Source organism: Microcaecilia unicolor, chromosome 14 (genome assembly GCF_901765095.1).
Source record: "Microcaecilia unicolor chromosome 14, aMicUni1.1, whole genome shotgun sequence".
NCBI classification, from domain to species: domain Eukaryota; kingdom Metazoa; phylum Chordata; class Amphibia; order Gymnophiona; family Siphonopidae; genus Microcaecilia; species Microcaecilia unicolor.
Window position 1 is genome coordinate 34,260,140 of NC_044044.1, and position 16,661 is coordinate 34,276,800.

Sequence of the window (16,661 nt, forward strand, 5' to 3'; positions counted from 1 at the left end):
GGAGTTTAAGAGTGTCGGCGCGATCGAGCGGGGGAAGGGGGGTTGCCGGAGGGGGGGAGGCGGCTTAACAGTGCCCCCCCATCTCGGGCTCTGGCCCCCCCTCCTGGCAAGGTCTGGCTACGCCCCTGCACTCCTCCACTCTATTTTATTTTTGTTACATTTGTACCCTGCGCTTTCCCACTCATGGCAGGCTCAATGCGGCTTACATGGGGCAATAGAGGGTTAAGTGACTTGCCCAGAGTCACAAGGAGCTGCCTGTGCCTGAAGTGGGAATCAAACTCAGTTCCTCAGTTCCCTAGGACCAAAGTTCACCACCCTAACCACTAGCCCACTCCTCCACTTTTGACCACAATACAACCTTGTATTTGTTATCAACCGACTGGTGAACGCCTTTACAGTACTATGTAAGCCACATTGAGCCTGCAAATAGGTGGGAAAATGTGGGGTACAAATGCAACAAATAAATAACTATTATGCATCAGAGTAATACCCTGAGGCTCAGCCTGCCTGTGGGAGAGATCATAAGAGTTCAAACAGGACTCTAGGTAGGGCAACATGAATTATGGTTCTTCCATCTGCTCACAGCATTAGAACCTGCTACATTATACAAACAGATGTTATTCTTTCACATGTGGCTTGTTCAGTGGGGAACAGGAAGAGAAATAATCTCTTGAGTTTACATACTCAGCTTTTCATTTTGAAAAAGATACGTTGGGTCTCACTGCAAAGCATCAGAAAGTTCAGGGTGGTGGGTTAATAAACCTGAGTGATTGAGACTCATTATTAAACTCCTTGTGACAGACTGTGCAGGATGACTGAGTGTTCCTTTCAACACACCCTATCATGAAATGCCAGAGATGGTGCAGGAGGGTCTGCTGTTAACTGTAAATGCAGGAACTGTGCATTAAGCCCTCCTGTGCTGGTGCTACCAGAGACCACAGCGGAAGGTCTGGGGGTTTCCAGCAGCGTCACTGCCTCCTGTTTTGATGGTTGGGTAAAAGGTTCCACCACACAAGAGCCGTTTTCAGTATAAGCTGCTGCTGGTCCCTCTGAGATAAAGTCTTAGACCACAAGTGTTCTGGAAGGGAATTGAGAATGCCCCCAGAGCTGCTGTGACCCCAGCCCTCTGCTCCATCCTCCTATACCTCTGCTGGCATTGTTGAAGACAGGATGCAGGATTCAAAGGACCTTGGTCTCACTCTGCATGCTTTTCTAATGTTCTAAAATAAGTGTGTGTGTGTGTGCGCTAATGTGTGTCTCATCTGTCTCATTTCTTCCCCCTTTGCTCTTCTTTCATTCTCTCTCTCTCTCTCCCTCTGCATACACCATCCCTTGAAGATTTTGAGAGCTACCCTAATGCTAGGGTCCACTTTGGGGGTCAGCACCCAAGAAAAAGTTCTAGGTGTCATTGTAGACAATACACTGAAATCTTCTGCTGTGTGCAGCGGCGACCAAAAAAAGCAAACAGGATGCTAGGAATTATTAGGGAAATGGATGCAAAATAAGACCAAGAATATTATAACGCCTCTGTATCGCTCCATGGTGCAACTTCACCTTGACTATTGCGTTCAGTTACGGTCGCCGTATCTCAACAAAATGTAACGGAATTAGAAAAGATTCAAAGAAGAGCGACCAAAATGATAAAGGGGATGGAACTCGTCTCGTATGAGGAAAGGCTAAAGAGGTTAGGGCTCTTCAGCTTAGGAAAGAGACGGATGAGGGGAGATATGATTGAGGTCTACAAAATCCTGAGTGGTGTAGAACGAGTAGAAATAAATCGATTTATTAGTTGTTCCAAAAGTACAAAGGCTAGGGGACATTCAAGGAAGATACATGGAAATACTTTTAAAATAAATAGGAGGAAATATTTTTTCACTCAAAAGAATAGTTAAGCTCTGGAATTTGCTGCCAGAGAATGTGGTAACAGTGGTTAGGGTATCTGGGTTTAAAAAAATGTTTGGACAAGTTCCTGGAGGAAAAGTCCAGAGTCTGTTATTGAGACAGACATGGGGAAGCCACTGCTTGCCCTGGGATTGATAGCATGGAATGATGCTGCTCTTTGGGTTTCTGCCAGGTACTTGTGACCTGGATTGGTCACTTTTGGAAGCAGGATACTGGGCTAGATGGGCCATTGGTCAGAACCAGTATGGCTATTCTTATGTTCTTCCTTAGTTTCTCTCCTTTGTCTCCCCACCTCACACACCTCTGTCCAGTTTTGACAGAGAGAAAACCAGAAAACACATCCCAGAACTACCTAGAGGATACATTTATGCAAGTAACACTGTGCAGTGTAAGCCTAAGGCTCCAGCCTCAATGATTTAAAAAAAACAAAACAAACAAAAAACATTTGGCTCAAAAAACCAGAATGTTCTGCGAGGCGAAGCCATACTCAGATCCAAAAATGTATCAAAATAAATCCACTACCTCGTCTGAGTGACAGGATCACTGCAATATTTACTATTTTTAGCTTATCACTGTACAGCAATAACCAAAATGTCTCTGCCAAAGAAGTTAAAATCTAAGTTAAATAACTTTTCTGAAGGTCAAACAGTGAGAGATGGTGGCAGCGGTAGGATTGGGAATTGGGTCTGCAGATGTCACAGCTCTGAATGAATCCATGCTGAAGGTCACACAGTGAGAGATGGTGGTAGAAGTGGAAATGGGAGCTGGGTGGTGGCAGAGCTCTGAGTCACATATACTCCTGCTCCTTTCCCCTCTGCCTGCAATCTTGTGCTTGGGTATTAAAGGATCAGCTCTGAGACACCAGTACTTGTAAGTAACCTCACTCCTTCCACTCATCCTCCTCTGGTTGTGAAGTCTCAGACCTCTCCCCAGTTTGTCTTTCCTGAACCTGGCTCCTCAGTTCACAGGGAGGAGCCCAGTTGCTGCAGGGGTTGACCTCAGTCTCTAGGCATGGCTGAACCATGCAGTAAGAGTCACATTTGAAGTTTTGAGATGCAGTCAGGGTCGGTAGGGACACAGGACAAGTGTCATCAAGAGTCCTTAATGGTGATTCTACCCCATCTGAAGAAAAAAGATCAAGGAGAAAGATTATTGGCACCATGCGACCCCTGTTGTTCTTTCAGATTCAGGTTAGCGAGCACATTTCAGCCACACTCTGCTTATCATACCGTGTACCAGACATAGAGGAGTGAACTAGAGGCCGACCAAAACATTTTTTTTTCCATTTCAGCTGAAACTGAACAAACAAAGGTAACGCCACTGCCCCCTCCCTCTCAAGAAAGGTAATGTTGCCTGCTGTCGCCCCTTCTCCTCCCCCCCCCCCCCCCCGAACAATGGTAGAGCCTCTAGTACAGGGAACATGTAAAAGATATTCCACATGGGTGGGTTATGAGGGAATGGAGAGTTTTCATTGGCTGAAGATTATTTATAAAATCTATAACAGCAGGAAAAAAAGACATGAAACGCTATGAGAAATGTTGTTACCGTGTTGCTTCAAACAAATGCACATCCCTGCTGAGCAGCGCCTGACGTCTGAACAGAGCAAAGGGATTGGGATTTTGGATTTAGCTCACACCTTCCCAGTACAGTAGTTGAAAGTGTTATATTTAGGTACAATACGTGGAAGTGAGTGACCCCATGAATGCTTCACCTTAGTGTATAATAATGCGTAGCACAGAGCGGAGGGCACTGAGTGGCTGAGACTGCACTTACCAATGCAAAATGAGCAGCAGGCATCGTCCTTTCCCCCCATCTCTGAACTGCAGCCTCTTGATCTCTCTGTGCTTTCAGACTGAGAAGCAGGACAAGGAAGATGAGCCATTTCTGCAGAAAAAGCACACTTGACTTTTATAGGTAGAACAGGAGGAAGGACTGAGGCAGTTGGAATCTTCGCAGAGCCTGAAAGGAAAAGAATAACATGTGGAGATTAACCAGTACACAGGGTGCTGGGATTCATGAGGGATGGCTGAGGCTGCTGGGATCCTGCATTATATATTCAGAACACTAGGATCAATATAAGCTGGGTTCTAGATATAGGGTTCTAGGATCCATGTAAGCTGGGTTCTAGACATAGGGTGCTAGGATCCATGTAGGGTGGGTTATACAGGGTGCTAGGATCCATGTAGGGTGGGTTATACAAGGTGCTAGGATCCATGTACACTGGCATCTATATACAGGGTTCTAGGATCCATGTAAGCTGGGTTCTAGATACAGTGTGCTATGATCTGCATAGGGTAGGTTCTAGATCCAGGGTTCTAGGATCCATGTAGGCTGGGTTCTAGATACAGTGTGCTAGGATCTGCGTAGGGTAGGTTCTAGATACAGGGTTCTAGGATCCATGTAGGGTGGGTTATACAATGTGCTAGAATCCATGTACACTGGCATCTATATACAGGGTTCTAGGATCCATGTAAGCTGGGTTCTAGATACAGTGTGCTAGGATCTGCGTAGGGTAGGTTCTAGATACAGGGTTCTAGGATCCATGTAAGCTGGGTTCTACATACAGTGTGCTAGGATCCATGAAAGGTGGGTGCTAGACACAGGGTGCTAAGATCCATGTAGGTGCTGGTTCCCACTCCTGCAGCCCTTCTGATCTTACATTTTTCCACATGTTTGCAGGGTGCTGGTGAGGATTGCAGAAGGGGACCACAGTAAGTATTGGACCTTATTTTTCGGAGGCTCTCTCCGTCCAGGACCTCGTTTGTGGGGAACAGTGATCTTGGAAAGGCTGGGTCTTCCTGTTGGCCATGGACTGGCATCTCCATGGTCTTCATCCCCTCTCTCACTGAGATGTATTTATCCAACCGGTGCTTAAAAGATAAAATGAATCTGTGTGAGGCTCATCTCAGGACCATAGAAAAGCCTAAAATATGTTGCAACCTGAGACTGACATATGCCTAATTGTGTTAACCTGAGTCTCTCTCTCTCTTTTCCTCAATTCATTTTTACATTAGTGCAGCAAGCAACCAGGGGCCCCATGGAATGGCCAGAAAAATCACGAACTCCTCTTGTTCTCAAGAGAAACTGCCAACGGCATTTAAAAGAGCAGTGGTGTATCTTCTGCTAAAGAACAACTTTGAGCAGGACATGCTCAAAACCTTACAGAACAAACCGTCTGCATTCAGCTCAGCGATTGGCTAGATGAGAGAAACTGCCTAGATCCACGTCAATCTGGATTCAGAGCCGGCCACGGAATGGAGATGGTCTTAAATCGAGACAGGAGATCCGTCTCTGTGTTACTCCTGCTGGATTTCTCAGCAGCTTTTGACACTATCATGCTAGCATGACTGGCAGAAACAGGGAGTCAGTGGCACAGTACCTGCTTGGTTAAGATCCTATCGATCACTGTCACTGTGGGGTACCACAAGGATCAATACAGTGTCACCTGTTTAGTTTAATATCTACCTCGAGCCACTAGCCAAGCGGATTCAGTTATCGGATACTCAGTTCTACGTGAGTGCAGCTACTCACACCCCCTGAACCAAACCTATTACCTGTTTAACATCAATTCACAAATGTTTGCTTGAACCCAAGGAAAACTGAGTTCCTGTGGGAGAGTTTCTGTGGATGCAGATTGTCTGCTTGCAGAACTGGAGGGTCAGGTTCCTATTGGGCTCATTTCCCGTTCTCTATCTTTTGGGTTAACGAGAGACCCAAGATTTCACTCCCATATAAGAGAGTTGGCTGAATGATGCTGTCAAATAATTTTAATTGCCCTTCTGCTGAAGGGCTCATAGAGCTTTTTCTTGTAGTCTTTGCAGCTGATTTAAAACTCCACAGTGAGGTCATGATCTGCTTTTTGGTCTCTCTCCCCTTTTCTCTATTAAATATAGTAAACAGAGCTGCATCGTAGGCTTAACCACTGACAGGAAGACCAGGTCTGCATACAGGGGAAGTGTGCATGGGTGGAGAAGCGGGAGAAGTGCAAGGCCTAGACCAAACGAAAGTTCACAGCTAACAGTGGGGAAAGAGGAGGCAAAGATCAAACAATGGAAACAGTCACACATCACAGACTTTATCAAACAACACAGCACCGTAAGGGCCCTGCAGCATCTCTGAATTTTCTCATGTACAGATTTTCCAGGCATTTGTAAACAGCAGCGCTCGGCACCCCAGGTCTGCACCAGTGTGGTAAATGGTTCATGCCAGCGAGGTGCTGCTCAGACTCACCTTACGTAAAGTCTCCAGGGAGCGTAGTCTCATGGTAGAACCTGAAGAATGAAAAAGCACAAATCAGGGTCAGAAAGCACTGGCTGAAGCACTCTTCAAAATCAGAAAACCTCCCTAAATTCCCTCTGTGTGTAGAGACTCATCTCTCCATGCCTTGGTTCTAATCCCCGGCTCTGTCACTGACGCTCTGCGTGCGATTCACTTTATCAACCTGTGCTCAGCTCTAATCCCCGCCTCTGTCAGTGACTTTTTGTGTAACCCTGGAAGAATCACTTTGTTAGAAAAGGCATGCAAAATAAGACCAAGAATACTATAATGCCTATATATCACTCCACGATGCAACTTTAACCTTGAGTATTGCGTTCAATTCTGGTCCAAGTATCTCATAGCAGACATAGAAAAGGTTCAAAGAAGAATGACCAAAATGATAATGGGGATGGAACTCCTCTCATATCAGGAAAGGCTAGAGCTCTTCAGCTTGGAAAAGAGACGGCTGAGGGGAGGATATGATTGAGTTGTATAAAATCCTGAGTGGTGTAGAATGGGTAAAAGTGAATCGAATTTTCACTCTTTCAAAAAGTGCAAAGACCAGGGGACACTCAATGAAATCACATGGAAATACTTTTAACACAAATAGGAGGAAATATTTTTTCACTCAAGAAATAGTTAAGCTCTGGAACTCGTTACCAGAAGATGTGGGAACAGCGTTTAGCATATCTGGGTTTTAAAAAGGTTTGGACAAGTTCCTGGAGGAAAAGTCCATAATCTTCTATTGGGGAAGCTACTGTTTGCCCTGGGATTAGTAGCATGGAATGCCTACTATTTGGGTTTCTGCCAGGTACTTGTGACCTGGATTGGACTCTATTGGAAACAGGATACTGGGCTAGATGGACCACTGGTCTGACCCAGTATGGCTATTCTTATGTTCTTATGCCTTGGCTCTAATCCCCACCTCTGTCACTGACTGTCTGTGCATGATTCTGGGGGAATCACTTTACCTCCCTGTGTCTGAGCTCTAAACTCCGACTCTGGCACTATCAGTGGGAACTGGAAAATCTCAGGTGATCACAGCATCTTCATCCTGATGCCTGGTGGTTTTCAGGTAACGTTATAGCATTTATACAGTCTCCAGATGAAGAAACATGGTACCTTCTTGTACTTTCCTGTACACAGGCCTTCAGACATCAGCATGTCATATCCAGCAATGAAATGTGTGACCATTTCCTGTTCAGGGCCTGCAAAATCGACACTTCCTCTCTCTGCTGCCTGTGATCCATCTTTCCCCGTCTTGTGTTGTTGTTATTATCAATCGCTATGCTTTCCTTTCTAAAGTAATTCTTTGTATTTCTGGCTTTACCCACTTGTTTTTCCTTGTTTGCTGGTCCAGTTCTTTCCCTTTTGTTTCTATATTCTGCTACTTCTTTCCCCTCCATGTGCTGGTGGACTCTCACTCCTTCTTTTTGCTTGTTGGAACACTCGTCCATGTTTAAGGATAGAGACCAACTATCTTTTCCTTTAATGCTTCAGATGGCTTTCTATTATACACCTAAAAACTGTATTTAAACCATGTACTGACTTTATCATAACCTCACTCTTTAAGCCACATTGAGCATGCAAAAAGGTGGAATAATCTGGGGTACAAATGCTATAAATAATAATAATAATTCTATAACCGAGCACCTCCTTTTAGGTACCCCAATGCCACACCTTGAAGAACTATTCTCTAACGTCATCTGGGCACCCAGATTTCATTATAGAGTATTAGCTTAGCCTGGCATATACAAGCCCACGGTTACTCCAGCCATAGACCTGGCATATCTGTAGGTCATTAGTGCCTCCGAGATTAAGGCTAAAATAAAGTGAAATAAATTTTAAGATTTCTCAGGGAATTTAATTCCACACAAAATAAGTGTGGTGACAGGGAGTCTCCCTGAAATATCCCTCACTGAATATTAATCTTAGGAATAACAAAATTGCCCAACTGTGGGATGCTTGTTCGGTTTTTCCTGCAGCTGATCATGATGGTTTTATTCAGCATCAACTGATTTTTGGTTCTTATGCTCTGCTTTTCTTTCCCTTTTCTTCTATTTGCCATGATGTTATTAGTCTACCTGCAAATATCACAGAGTGAACAGAGTGTGACTTTAGGGGCAGTCACTTTATCCTTCTGTACCTCAGCCCTAATCTCTGGCTTCCTCTTGGAGTTTATGTATGGCTCTGTGAGGGGAGTCAGTTTACAATACCTCCCTGCACCTCAGTTCTAATCCCCTGTTCTGTCACCATGTCTGTAAATTCAAGAGAGTGGTTTTATAACATAGGCAACCGAGACCCCTCGGGCCTGCCATTTTCTGAATTCACCACAATCACCCGATAAAGACACCACACACAGTATTTTCTTGAAGTGGCACAACTTGGCCGCAGCTTTATTTTATATACAGAACATCTCTAAACCCTGGGCATACCCAAGCCGCTCGTCTGCTTGCTCGGACGCCGGAAGAGGTCGTTCGGGCTCCCTTCTGGGGCCTTTAACCCTCCAGTCGCTCCTCCCATTTGCCAGCGGGGTGCCCTTGGACTACTGGATCCTGCACCCCGCGCCTCGCTCGCTCCCGTCAGGGCACGGCGCCATGTTATATTCGGCTCCGTGCACCCGCGGGGCACTGCGCCTTACTTTTCTCCTATGCCTGGGTTTTAATTTTTGCATCCAGGGAATGTCTGTATGTCCCTCTTGAGGGCAGTCTAAGCAGTACTCACGGTTCCTGCAGCGATATCTCCATAGCAGGATGATAAGGGTAAAACTGATGATCACCAGAGGCACAGACAGAGTCAGCAAGAGAAACCAGGAGGAAGCAGCTGGGAAAGAAACCAGCAGATAAAGAGCAGTCATTACACGGAGCACAGGTATATCTGTCCTAAAGTTTCCACATTTAGCAGTGGTATAGGATCCCTGGGAACAGACTCTGGGGCTAAAATACATACTTATTCTAAAGGAAAAAGAAAGAAGTTAGGAAAAAGACAAAGAAGGGGAGAGGCAGAGAAAAAGATGTAAAAACAGAAAGCAAGGTAGAGGGGGCTTGAGACAAGGAGAAAGAGACACAACAGGAAAAGGAAGATGGAGAAGCGAGACAGGGAGAAAGAGACACAACAGGAAAAGGAAAATGGAAATGTGAGACAGGGAGAAAAAGACACAACATGAAAAGGAAAATGGAAATGTGAGACAGGGAGAAAAAGACACAACATGAAAAGGAAGATGGAGAAGTGAGACAGGGAGAAAAAGACACAACATGAAAAGGAAAATGGAAATGTGAGATAGGGAGAAAAAGACACAACATGAAAAGGAAAATGGAGAAGCGAGACAGGGAGAAAGAAACACAACATGAAAAGGAAAATGGAGAAGTGAGACAGGGAGAAAGAAACACAACATGAAGAGGAAAATGGAAATGTGAGACAGGGAGAAAAAGACACAACATGAAAAGGAAAATGGAGAAGTGAGACAGGGAGAAAGAGACACAACATGAAAAGGAAAATGGAAATGTGAGACAGGGAGAAAGAGACACAACATGAAAAGGGAAATGGAAATGTGAGACAGGGAGAAAGAGACACAACATGAAAAGAGAAAGGGAAATGGGACTTGATATACTGCCTTTCTGAGGTTTTTGCAACTACATTCAAAGCGGTTTACATATATTCAGGTACTTATTTTGTACCAGGGGCAATGGAGGGTTAAGTGACTTGCCCAGAGTCACAAGGAGCTGCAGTGGGAATCGAACCCAGTTCCCCAGGATCAAAGTCTGCTGTAATAACCACTAGGCTACTCCTCCACTCATTCCACCAATAAGAGCCAACCTCATCAGTGATGTCACAATGGCTTGATTGCCCAATACAGTTCCCCAGGATCAAACTCCACTGCACTAACCACTAGGCTACTCCTCCACTCATTCCACCAATAAGAGCCGACCTCATCAGTGATGTCACAATGGCTTGATTGCCCGATACTTGGCTCACTTCTGATATTGTGATGTCATAAGGGAAAGGGGGAAAGGGAAACGGGACTTGATATACCACCTTTCTGAGGTTTTTGCAACTACATTCAAAGCGGTTTACATATATTCAGGGGGGCAATGGAGGGTTAAGTGACTTGCCCAGAGTCACAAGGAGCTGCAGTGGGAATTGAACCTAGTTCCCCAGGATCAGAGTCCACTGCACTAACCACTAGGCTACTCCTCCACTACGAAAAGGAAAATGGAGATGTGCGACAGGGAAAAAGACGCACAGGATGAAAAAGAAGATGGGGTGAGAGAAAGAAAGACAGAGGGAGAGAGAGAGATGAGAAGGGGAAGAGACAACATGAAAGAGGAAGAGGGACATGAAAAGGAGCAGACCATGCAGTGAGAAAGAGGTTCTTACACAATGTGGCTGAGGGTGTTGCACACACACTGTCTGTGGTATTTGTTCCATGAAACTTCAACACTGGGCATCTGGAAGAATATTAATCATACAACTTTCAAAGTCCACTTTCTGCCCTATGAATCCTCTAACACTTGTGTGTCAGCAGAATGCTGTGTTTTGTAAAGGTCTTGTGTTGATGAATCACTGTATCCTGTGAACTGTCTACCAAAGAAGGGGAAATGGAGGTGAAAGCAACGTACATCACTTTGGTAGAGACTTTGCCTGAAGGATTATTAAGTACATTTTTAAAAGTAAAATAGATATAGTATTTATACTAACTTTGTGTGATTCAGGCAGGGGGAGGAGGTGTCACTGACATTCGAGAAAGTCCCAGTTTGGCAGATTTGACAGACAGTGTCAACCCAGGAGGTTGCTAGAAAGCAAGGGGAAAATGTCACTTCCGATTCCATTAATATCCAGCTCTACCAATACCCCTCACTCCTGCCCTGCAGCACCCCCTGCTATTCCAGTACTCAGACCCTCACACATATAGCAAGGAACCACCTTGCCCCCAACACACAAGGCACCTCACTCTTGCCTCTGGAATTCTTGTAACTGCACCAGTAGTTCATAATTTCACTCACCCCTTTTTAGCACCCCAAACCCAACACCACAGGAAGACAGGTGATTGCACAATTCACAGGTACCCCTGCTTCTCAGGGAGCAGTAGAAGCCCTGGGAGCACTGGCACAGGGCATCATGTGTCTGATTGCAGTGAGAGGCTTCGCTGAAGTGAAAGCCTGCAAAATAAAAAAAAACAAACAGCAAAACAAGTGTAGTCGGCCACCCAGTAGAAGACAAGGAAACTGTGTTTATTGAAGGAGCCAACATGGCCGGTTTTCCAACTAAAAGCCTGTGTCAGGGATCAAAACCATTGTTTCCAGGACCAACCGTTAACAGCAACAATTCAACAATGTTCAAATCAAATACTACCTTGTTCATCACTAATATCCCCACCTTGAGGTTCAATGCTGTGTACAAAGTGGATGATGAAGTACAAAATTAGCTCAAATTACAAACATAACAAAAAAAACTGAAAGCCTCTCTCTCTCTGTCATCTAGCCTCTCCTTCCCTCTGTCTGTCTCTCTCTCTTTCTCTCATTTAGCTTCTCCTTCCCTCTGTTTGTCTGTCTGTCCGTCTCTCTCTCTCTCTCTAGCATCTCCTTTCCTCTGTCTGTCTGTCTCTCTCATTTAGCTTCTCCTTCCCTCTGTTTGTCTGTCTGTCCGTCTCTCTCTCTCTCTCTATTTAGCTTCTCCTTCCCTCTGTCTGTCTGTCTGTCCGTCTCTCTCTCTCTATTTAGCCTCTCCTTCCCTCTGTCTCTCTCATTTAGCTTCTCCTTCCCTCTGTTTGTCTGTCTGTCCGTCTCTCTCTCTATTTAGCTTCTCCTTCCCTCTGTTTGTCTGTCTGTCCGTCTCTCTCTCTCTATTTAGCCTCTCCTTCCCTCTGTCTCTCTCATTTACCTTCTCCTTCCCTCTGTTTGTCTGTCTGTCTGTCTCTCTCTCTCTGATTTAGCTTCTTCTTCCCTCTGTCTGTCTCTCTCTCTCTCTCATTTACCTTCTCCTTCCCTCGTCTGTCTCGCTCTCTCTCTCTCATTTAGCTTCTCCTTCCCTCTCTCTGTCTCTCTATATCTGTCTCTCTCTTCCTTTTGCCTGGAGCTCTCTGCCCCTTCTCAGCTGCTGTTACACACTTTGCCACCACTGCTATCACTTGGCTTAGCACCTTCTGCCTCTCTGCCCACAGCACTTACCCTGATTCCTGCCACTATGGCTCATATTCAGGGTAGAGAGTAGAGGAGGGCCTGGGGGCTTCAGCTACTGACCTTGACAGTGCGAGCAGGGCTGGCATTTGGAGAAAGAGTTCTCATGCTCCATGTATGTCCCATTCTCACAGGTTTCACACTGTGTATTTGCAGAGTCTGTGCAATCCTTCAGCTTGTGAGATCCTGAAATGAGAAACGCAGCACTGAGTTGCTGAGCACAAATCTGTTTCTCAGACACACAACTGACTGCATGGATATCCTCAGACACACATGTACATCCAGGCATATGTTATGAGACAGTGTGATCACACAGCTAGGCAGACAGATGTGTTACAACACCAAGCAGATTTGCAGCTGGATCTCGCCAGCTAAATCCACGGCCATGACAAATCTGCATTACTGTTTCCCTCTCCCCCTTCTCCCCCCAGAAGTGCAAATAAATATATGTTACAGCAGCCGTGCACCCAAAGCTCAGCTTCGACCCAACCCCAGATCTCAGCTTATGTGAGGGCCACAGATCAAGCCAGCAAAGGCACCAGCGTGTCCAGTCTGTCCAATTCTCTCTCTCTCTCCAGCATTTATTCTCGACTATAATCTGAAGTTGAACATACAAGATCTGAAAGACCCCCTCCCTTCACGTGCTGCCCCCAAACTTTATGTAAATATCTACCAGACCTAATGTGGCTGTTTCCCTGAACATCCGGACTCCGAGATCCTTGGGGCCTTTTGACCATTCCAGCCTGCTGCTCCCATCCAATTGGCTGCTGGAAAGTTAGACCCTGCTGGTACCAGTCTGGCCACCCCCAGCACCTGCAGTGTGACTGGGCTGTGCTTCCATTCAGACACAGACACATGTGCACAGAGAACATGTCCCTTCTCTGGGTTGTACTTCCCCCTTCTGCCTTCTTTGTCTTCCTCTCTCTCCTGCATCCACAAGTCTAACTGTGTACGTGCACCAGTGCATACCTGTGTGTGCGATAGTGTCTGTGAGTGTACTAGTGCATGTGTGTGTTCATGTTTTTGTGTGTATTAGTGTGTGTGTGTGTGTGTGTGTGTGTTACTGTGCATGTGCCTGTGTGTGTACTAGTGCATGTGTGTGTGCTTGAGTGTGTGTTCATGTTTTTGTGTGTATTAGTGTGTGTGTTCTAGTGCATGTGTGTGTTAGTGTGCGTGTGTGCTTGTGTGCGTGCATCTGTTTGTTTGTGTCTCTGTGGTGTTCGTATTCTATGTGAGTTTCCTGCACATCCTACACTGGCCACTGTAAGGCATTCGTTAGCCATCTTACCTGCAGGACACATCAAGCAGCACCTCCCATTGACCAGATACTCATTCCTGGAACAGGGTGACAGCTTTTTGGTCATTCTCCTGGCAGGGACTGAAGACTTCTGTATGTCTCAGGATCTCTGTACACAGCCCCTCCCACCCACACGTCTAAAAAAAAACATTTCCGACTACATCAAGTGCAAGACAGTAACACCCCCACCTAAGTAACCAGGCAGGAAGAGGGAGTGACAGTACCGGAGACTGAAGCCCACCACAGGGACAGAGGAGGGAGTGATATCTCTAGAGGCAGTTACCACATCTGGATTATAAAACACATTTAGACAATTTCCTGGAGCAAATGTCTATAAACCATTTAGCCCTGTAATTTCTCTGGGTATGAGCATTAAAGGGTGGAACTTCATTGTACTATACAAAGTGGGAGCATCAAATCTACATTATTATAAAAGTTCTAATATCTTTTCTACCAAGATGTTTCATTTGTGCTGTGCTGAAATGAGGTTTTTGTATCTATGTTATGTGAATGTTTCACTGGTACATGCTGGCATTGTATTATATCTATTTTATTTAAATGTTCTTTCCATGCTACCATAAAAACGAAGGAACAGCCATACTTGGTCAGACCAATGGTCCGTCTAGCCCAGTATCCTGCTTTCAACAGTGGCCAATCCAGGTCAAAAGTACCTGGAAGAAACCCAGTTAGCAGCAACATTCCATGTTACCAATCCCAGGGCAAGCAGTGGCTTTCCCTATGTCCATCTCAATAACAGGCTATGGACTTTTCCTCCAGGAACTTGCCCATACCTTTTTTTTAAACCCAGACATGCTAACTGCTGTTACCACATCCTCCAGGAAACAGTTCCAGAGCTTAACTATTAGTTAAGTGAAAAAATATTTCCTCCTATTTGTTTTAAAGTATTTCCATGTAACTTCCTCCAGTGTCCCCTAGTCTTTGTACTTTTTCTACTGATTCTACGCCACTCAGGATTTTGTAGACCTCAATCATATCTCCCCTCATCAGTCTCTTTTCCAAGCTAAAGAGCCCTAACCTCTTCAGCCTTTCCTCATATGAGAGTTGTTCCATCCCCTTTATCATATTAGTCGCTCTAATTCCGCTATATCTTTTCTGAAATAAGGTGCCCAGAACTGAACACAATACACCATGGAACGATACAGAGGCATTATAGTATTCTTTGTCTTATCTACCATCCCTTTCCTAATGATTCCTAGCATCCCGTTTGCTTTTTTGGCTGCTGCCACACAGTGGGCAGATTTCAGCGTATTGTCTGAAATGACACCTAGGTCTTTTTCTTGATTGCCGACTCCTAAGGTGGCCCCCAGCATCAGGTAACTATGATTCGGATTATTCTTCCCAATGTGCATCACTTTGCATTTGTCCACATTAAATTTCATCTGCTATTTGGATGCCCAGTCTTCCAGTTTCCTAAGGTCTTTCTGCAATTTTTCACGATCTGAATGCGTTTTTAATAATTTTGAAAAATTTTGTGTTACCTGCAAATTTAATCACCTCACTTATTGTTCCCATTTCCAGATCATTAATACATATGTTAAATAGCACAGGTCCTAGTGCAGATCCCTGTGGCACTCCACTATTCACCCTCCTCCGTTGAAAAAAATGGCTATTAAACCCTGCCCTCTGTTTTCTGTCCAATAACCAATTCCTAATCCACAACAGAACTTTGCCTCCTATCCCATGACTCTTTAATTTTCTCAGCAGTCTCATGAGGAAATTTCTCAAAAGCTTTCTGAAAATCTAGATACACCGGTCTATAATTTCCTGGATCTCCTCTGGAACCTTTTTTAAAAATCGGCATCACATTGGCCGCCCTCCAATCTTCAGGTACCACGCTCGATTTTAAGGATAAATTACATATTACTAACAATTGCTCCGCAAGCTCATTTTTCAGTTCTATCAGTACTCTGGGATGAATGCCATCCGGTCCAGGAGATTTGCTACTCTTCAGTTTGTAGAACTGCCCCATTGCATCCTCCAGGTTTACAGAGAATTCATTAAGTTTCTCCGACTCGTCAGCTTTGAATACCATTTCTGGCACCAGTATCCCACCCAAATCTTCCTCGGTGAAGACCGAAGCAAAGAATTCATTTAATCTGTCCACTACGGCTTTGTCTTCCCTGATCGTCCCTTTTACTCCTCAGTCATCTAGCGGTCCAACTGATTATTTTGCTGGCTTCCTGCTTTTAATATACCTAAAAAAATTTTTACTATGTGTTTTTGCCTCCAATGCAATCTTTTTTCGAAGTCTCTCTTATCCTTCCTCATCAGCGCTTTGCATTTGACTTGACATTCCTTATGCAGTTCCTTGTTATTTTCAGTCGGTTCCTTCTTCCATTTTCTGAATGATTTTCTTTTAGCTCTAATAGCGTCCTTCACCTCACTTTTTAACCACGCCGGCTGTCGTTTGGTCTTACGTCCTCCTTTTTTAATATGCGGAATATATTTGGCCTGGGCTTCCAGGATGGTGTTTTTGAACAGTATCCACGCCTGATGTAAATTTTTGACCCTTGCAGTCACTCCTTTAAGTTTTTTTTTCACCGTTCTTTCACACGTTTGTCTATGTGTTCCGTAATTTTATTCTTTATAATAGTTTCCACTATTTTGCCCGGCACTGACGTCAGGCTTACCGGTCTGTAATTTCCTGGATCACCCCTGGAACCCTTTTAAAAAATCGGCGGCAGATCAGCAATTTAAAGTTTGAGTTCTTTCAATACCCTGGGGTGTATACCATCTGGTCCAGGTGATTTATCACTCTTAACTTGTAAATTTGTCTCAGTACATCTTCCAAGTTCACCGAGATGTCTTTCAGTTCCTTTGGATCGTCACCCCTGAAAATCATTTCCGGTACAAGTAGATCTCTAACATCTTCTTCCGTAAAGTCTGAAGCAAAGGCTTCATTCAATCTCTCTACTGTGGCCTTGTCCTCCCTGAGTCCTCATTTTGCTCCTTCTTGATCTAATGATCCCACAGATTCCCTTGCAGGCTTCCTGCTTCTGATACATCTG

General features: G+C 44.8%; 1 protein-coding gene across 1 annotated transcript; it reads right to left on the reverse strand.

The window, feature by feature from the left end:
• Positions 1-2,434: 2,434 nt before the first annotated feature.
• On the reverse strand, positions 2,435-13,740 carry LOC115457795 (tumor necrosis factor receptor superfamily member 5-like). The gene is made up of 10 exons (XM_030187398.1): positions 13,624-13,740; positions 12,399-12,521; positions 11,163-11,318; positions 10,858-10,951; positions 10,537-10,607; positions 8,884-8,982; positions 6,133-6,173; positions 4,562-4,772; positions 3,676-3,861; positions 2,435-3,024 (listed from the first exon to the last, which is right to left on the reverse strand). Exons 1-10 carry the CDS (start codon positions 13,697-13,699, stop codon positions 2,783-2,785), a joined length of 1,299 nt encoding a protein of 432 aa, XP_030043258.1. The 5' UTR covers positions 13,700-13,740; the 3' UTR covers positions 2,435-2,782.
• Between the last annotated feature and the right edge of the window lie 2,921 nt (positions 13,741-16,661).

Excerpts from the sequence above, each read along its gene's own strand:
- LOC115457795 (XM_030187398.1), bottom strand. The coding sequence starts at position 13,699 with ATGACCAAAAAGCTGTCACCCTGTTCCAGGAATGAGTATCTGGTCAAT. Across the intron at positions 6,174-8,883 it reads GAGATATCGCTGCAGGAACC|GTTCTACCATGAGACTACGC; the intron begins GTGAGTACTGCT and ends TTCATTCTTCAG. Across the intron at positions 3,862-4,561 it reads CTGCAAACATGTGGAAAAAT|GCTCTGCGAAGATTCCAACT; the intron begins GTAAGATCAGAA and ends TTTTCCTTTCAG.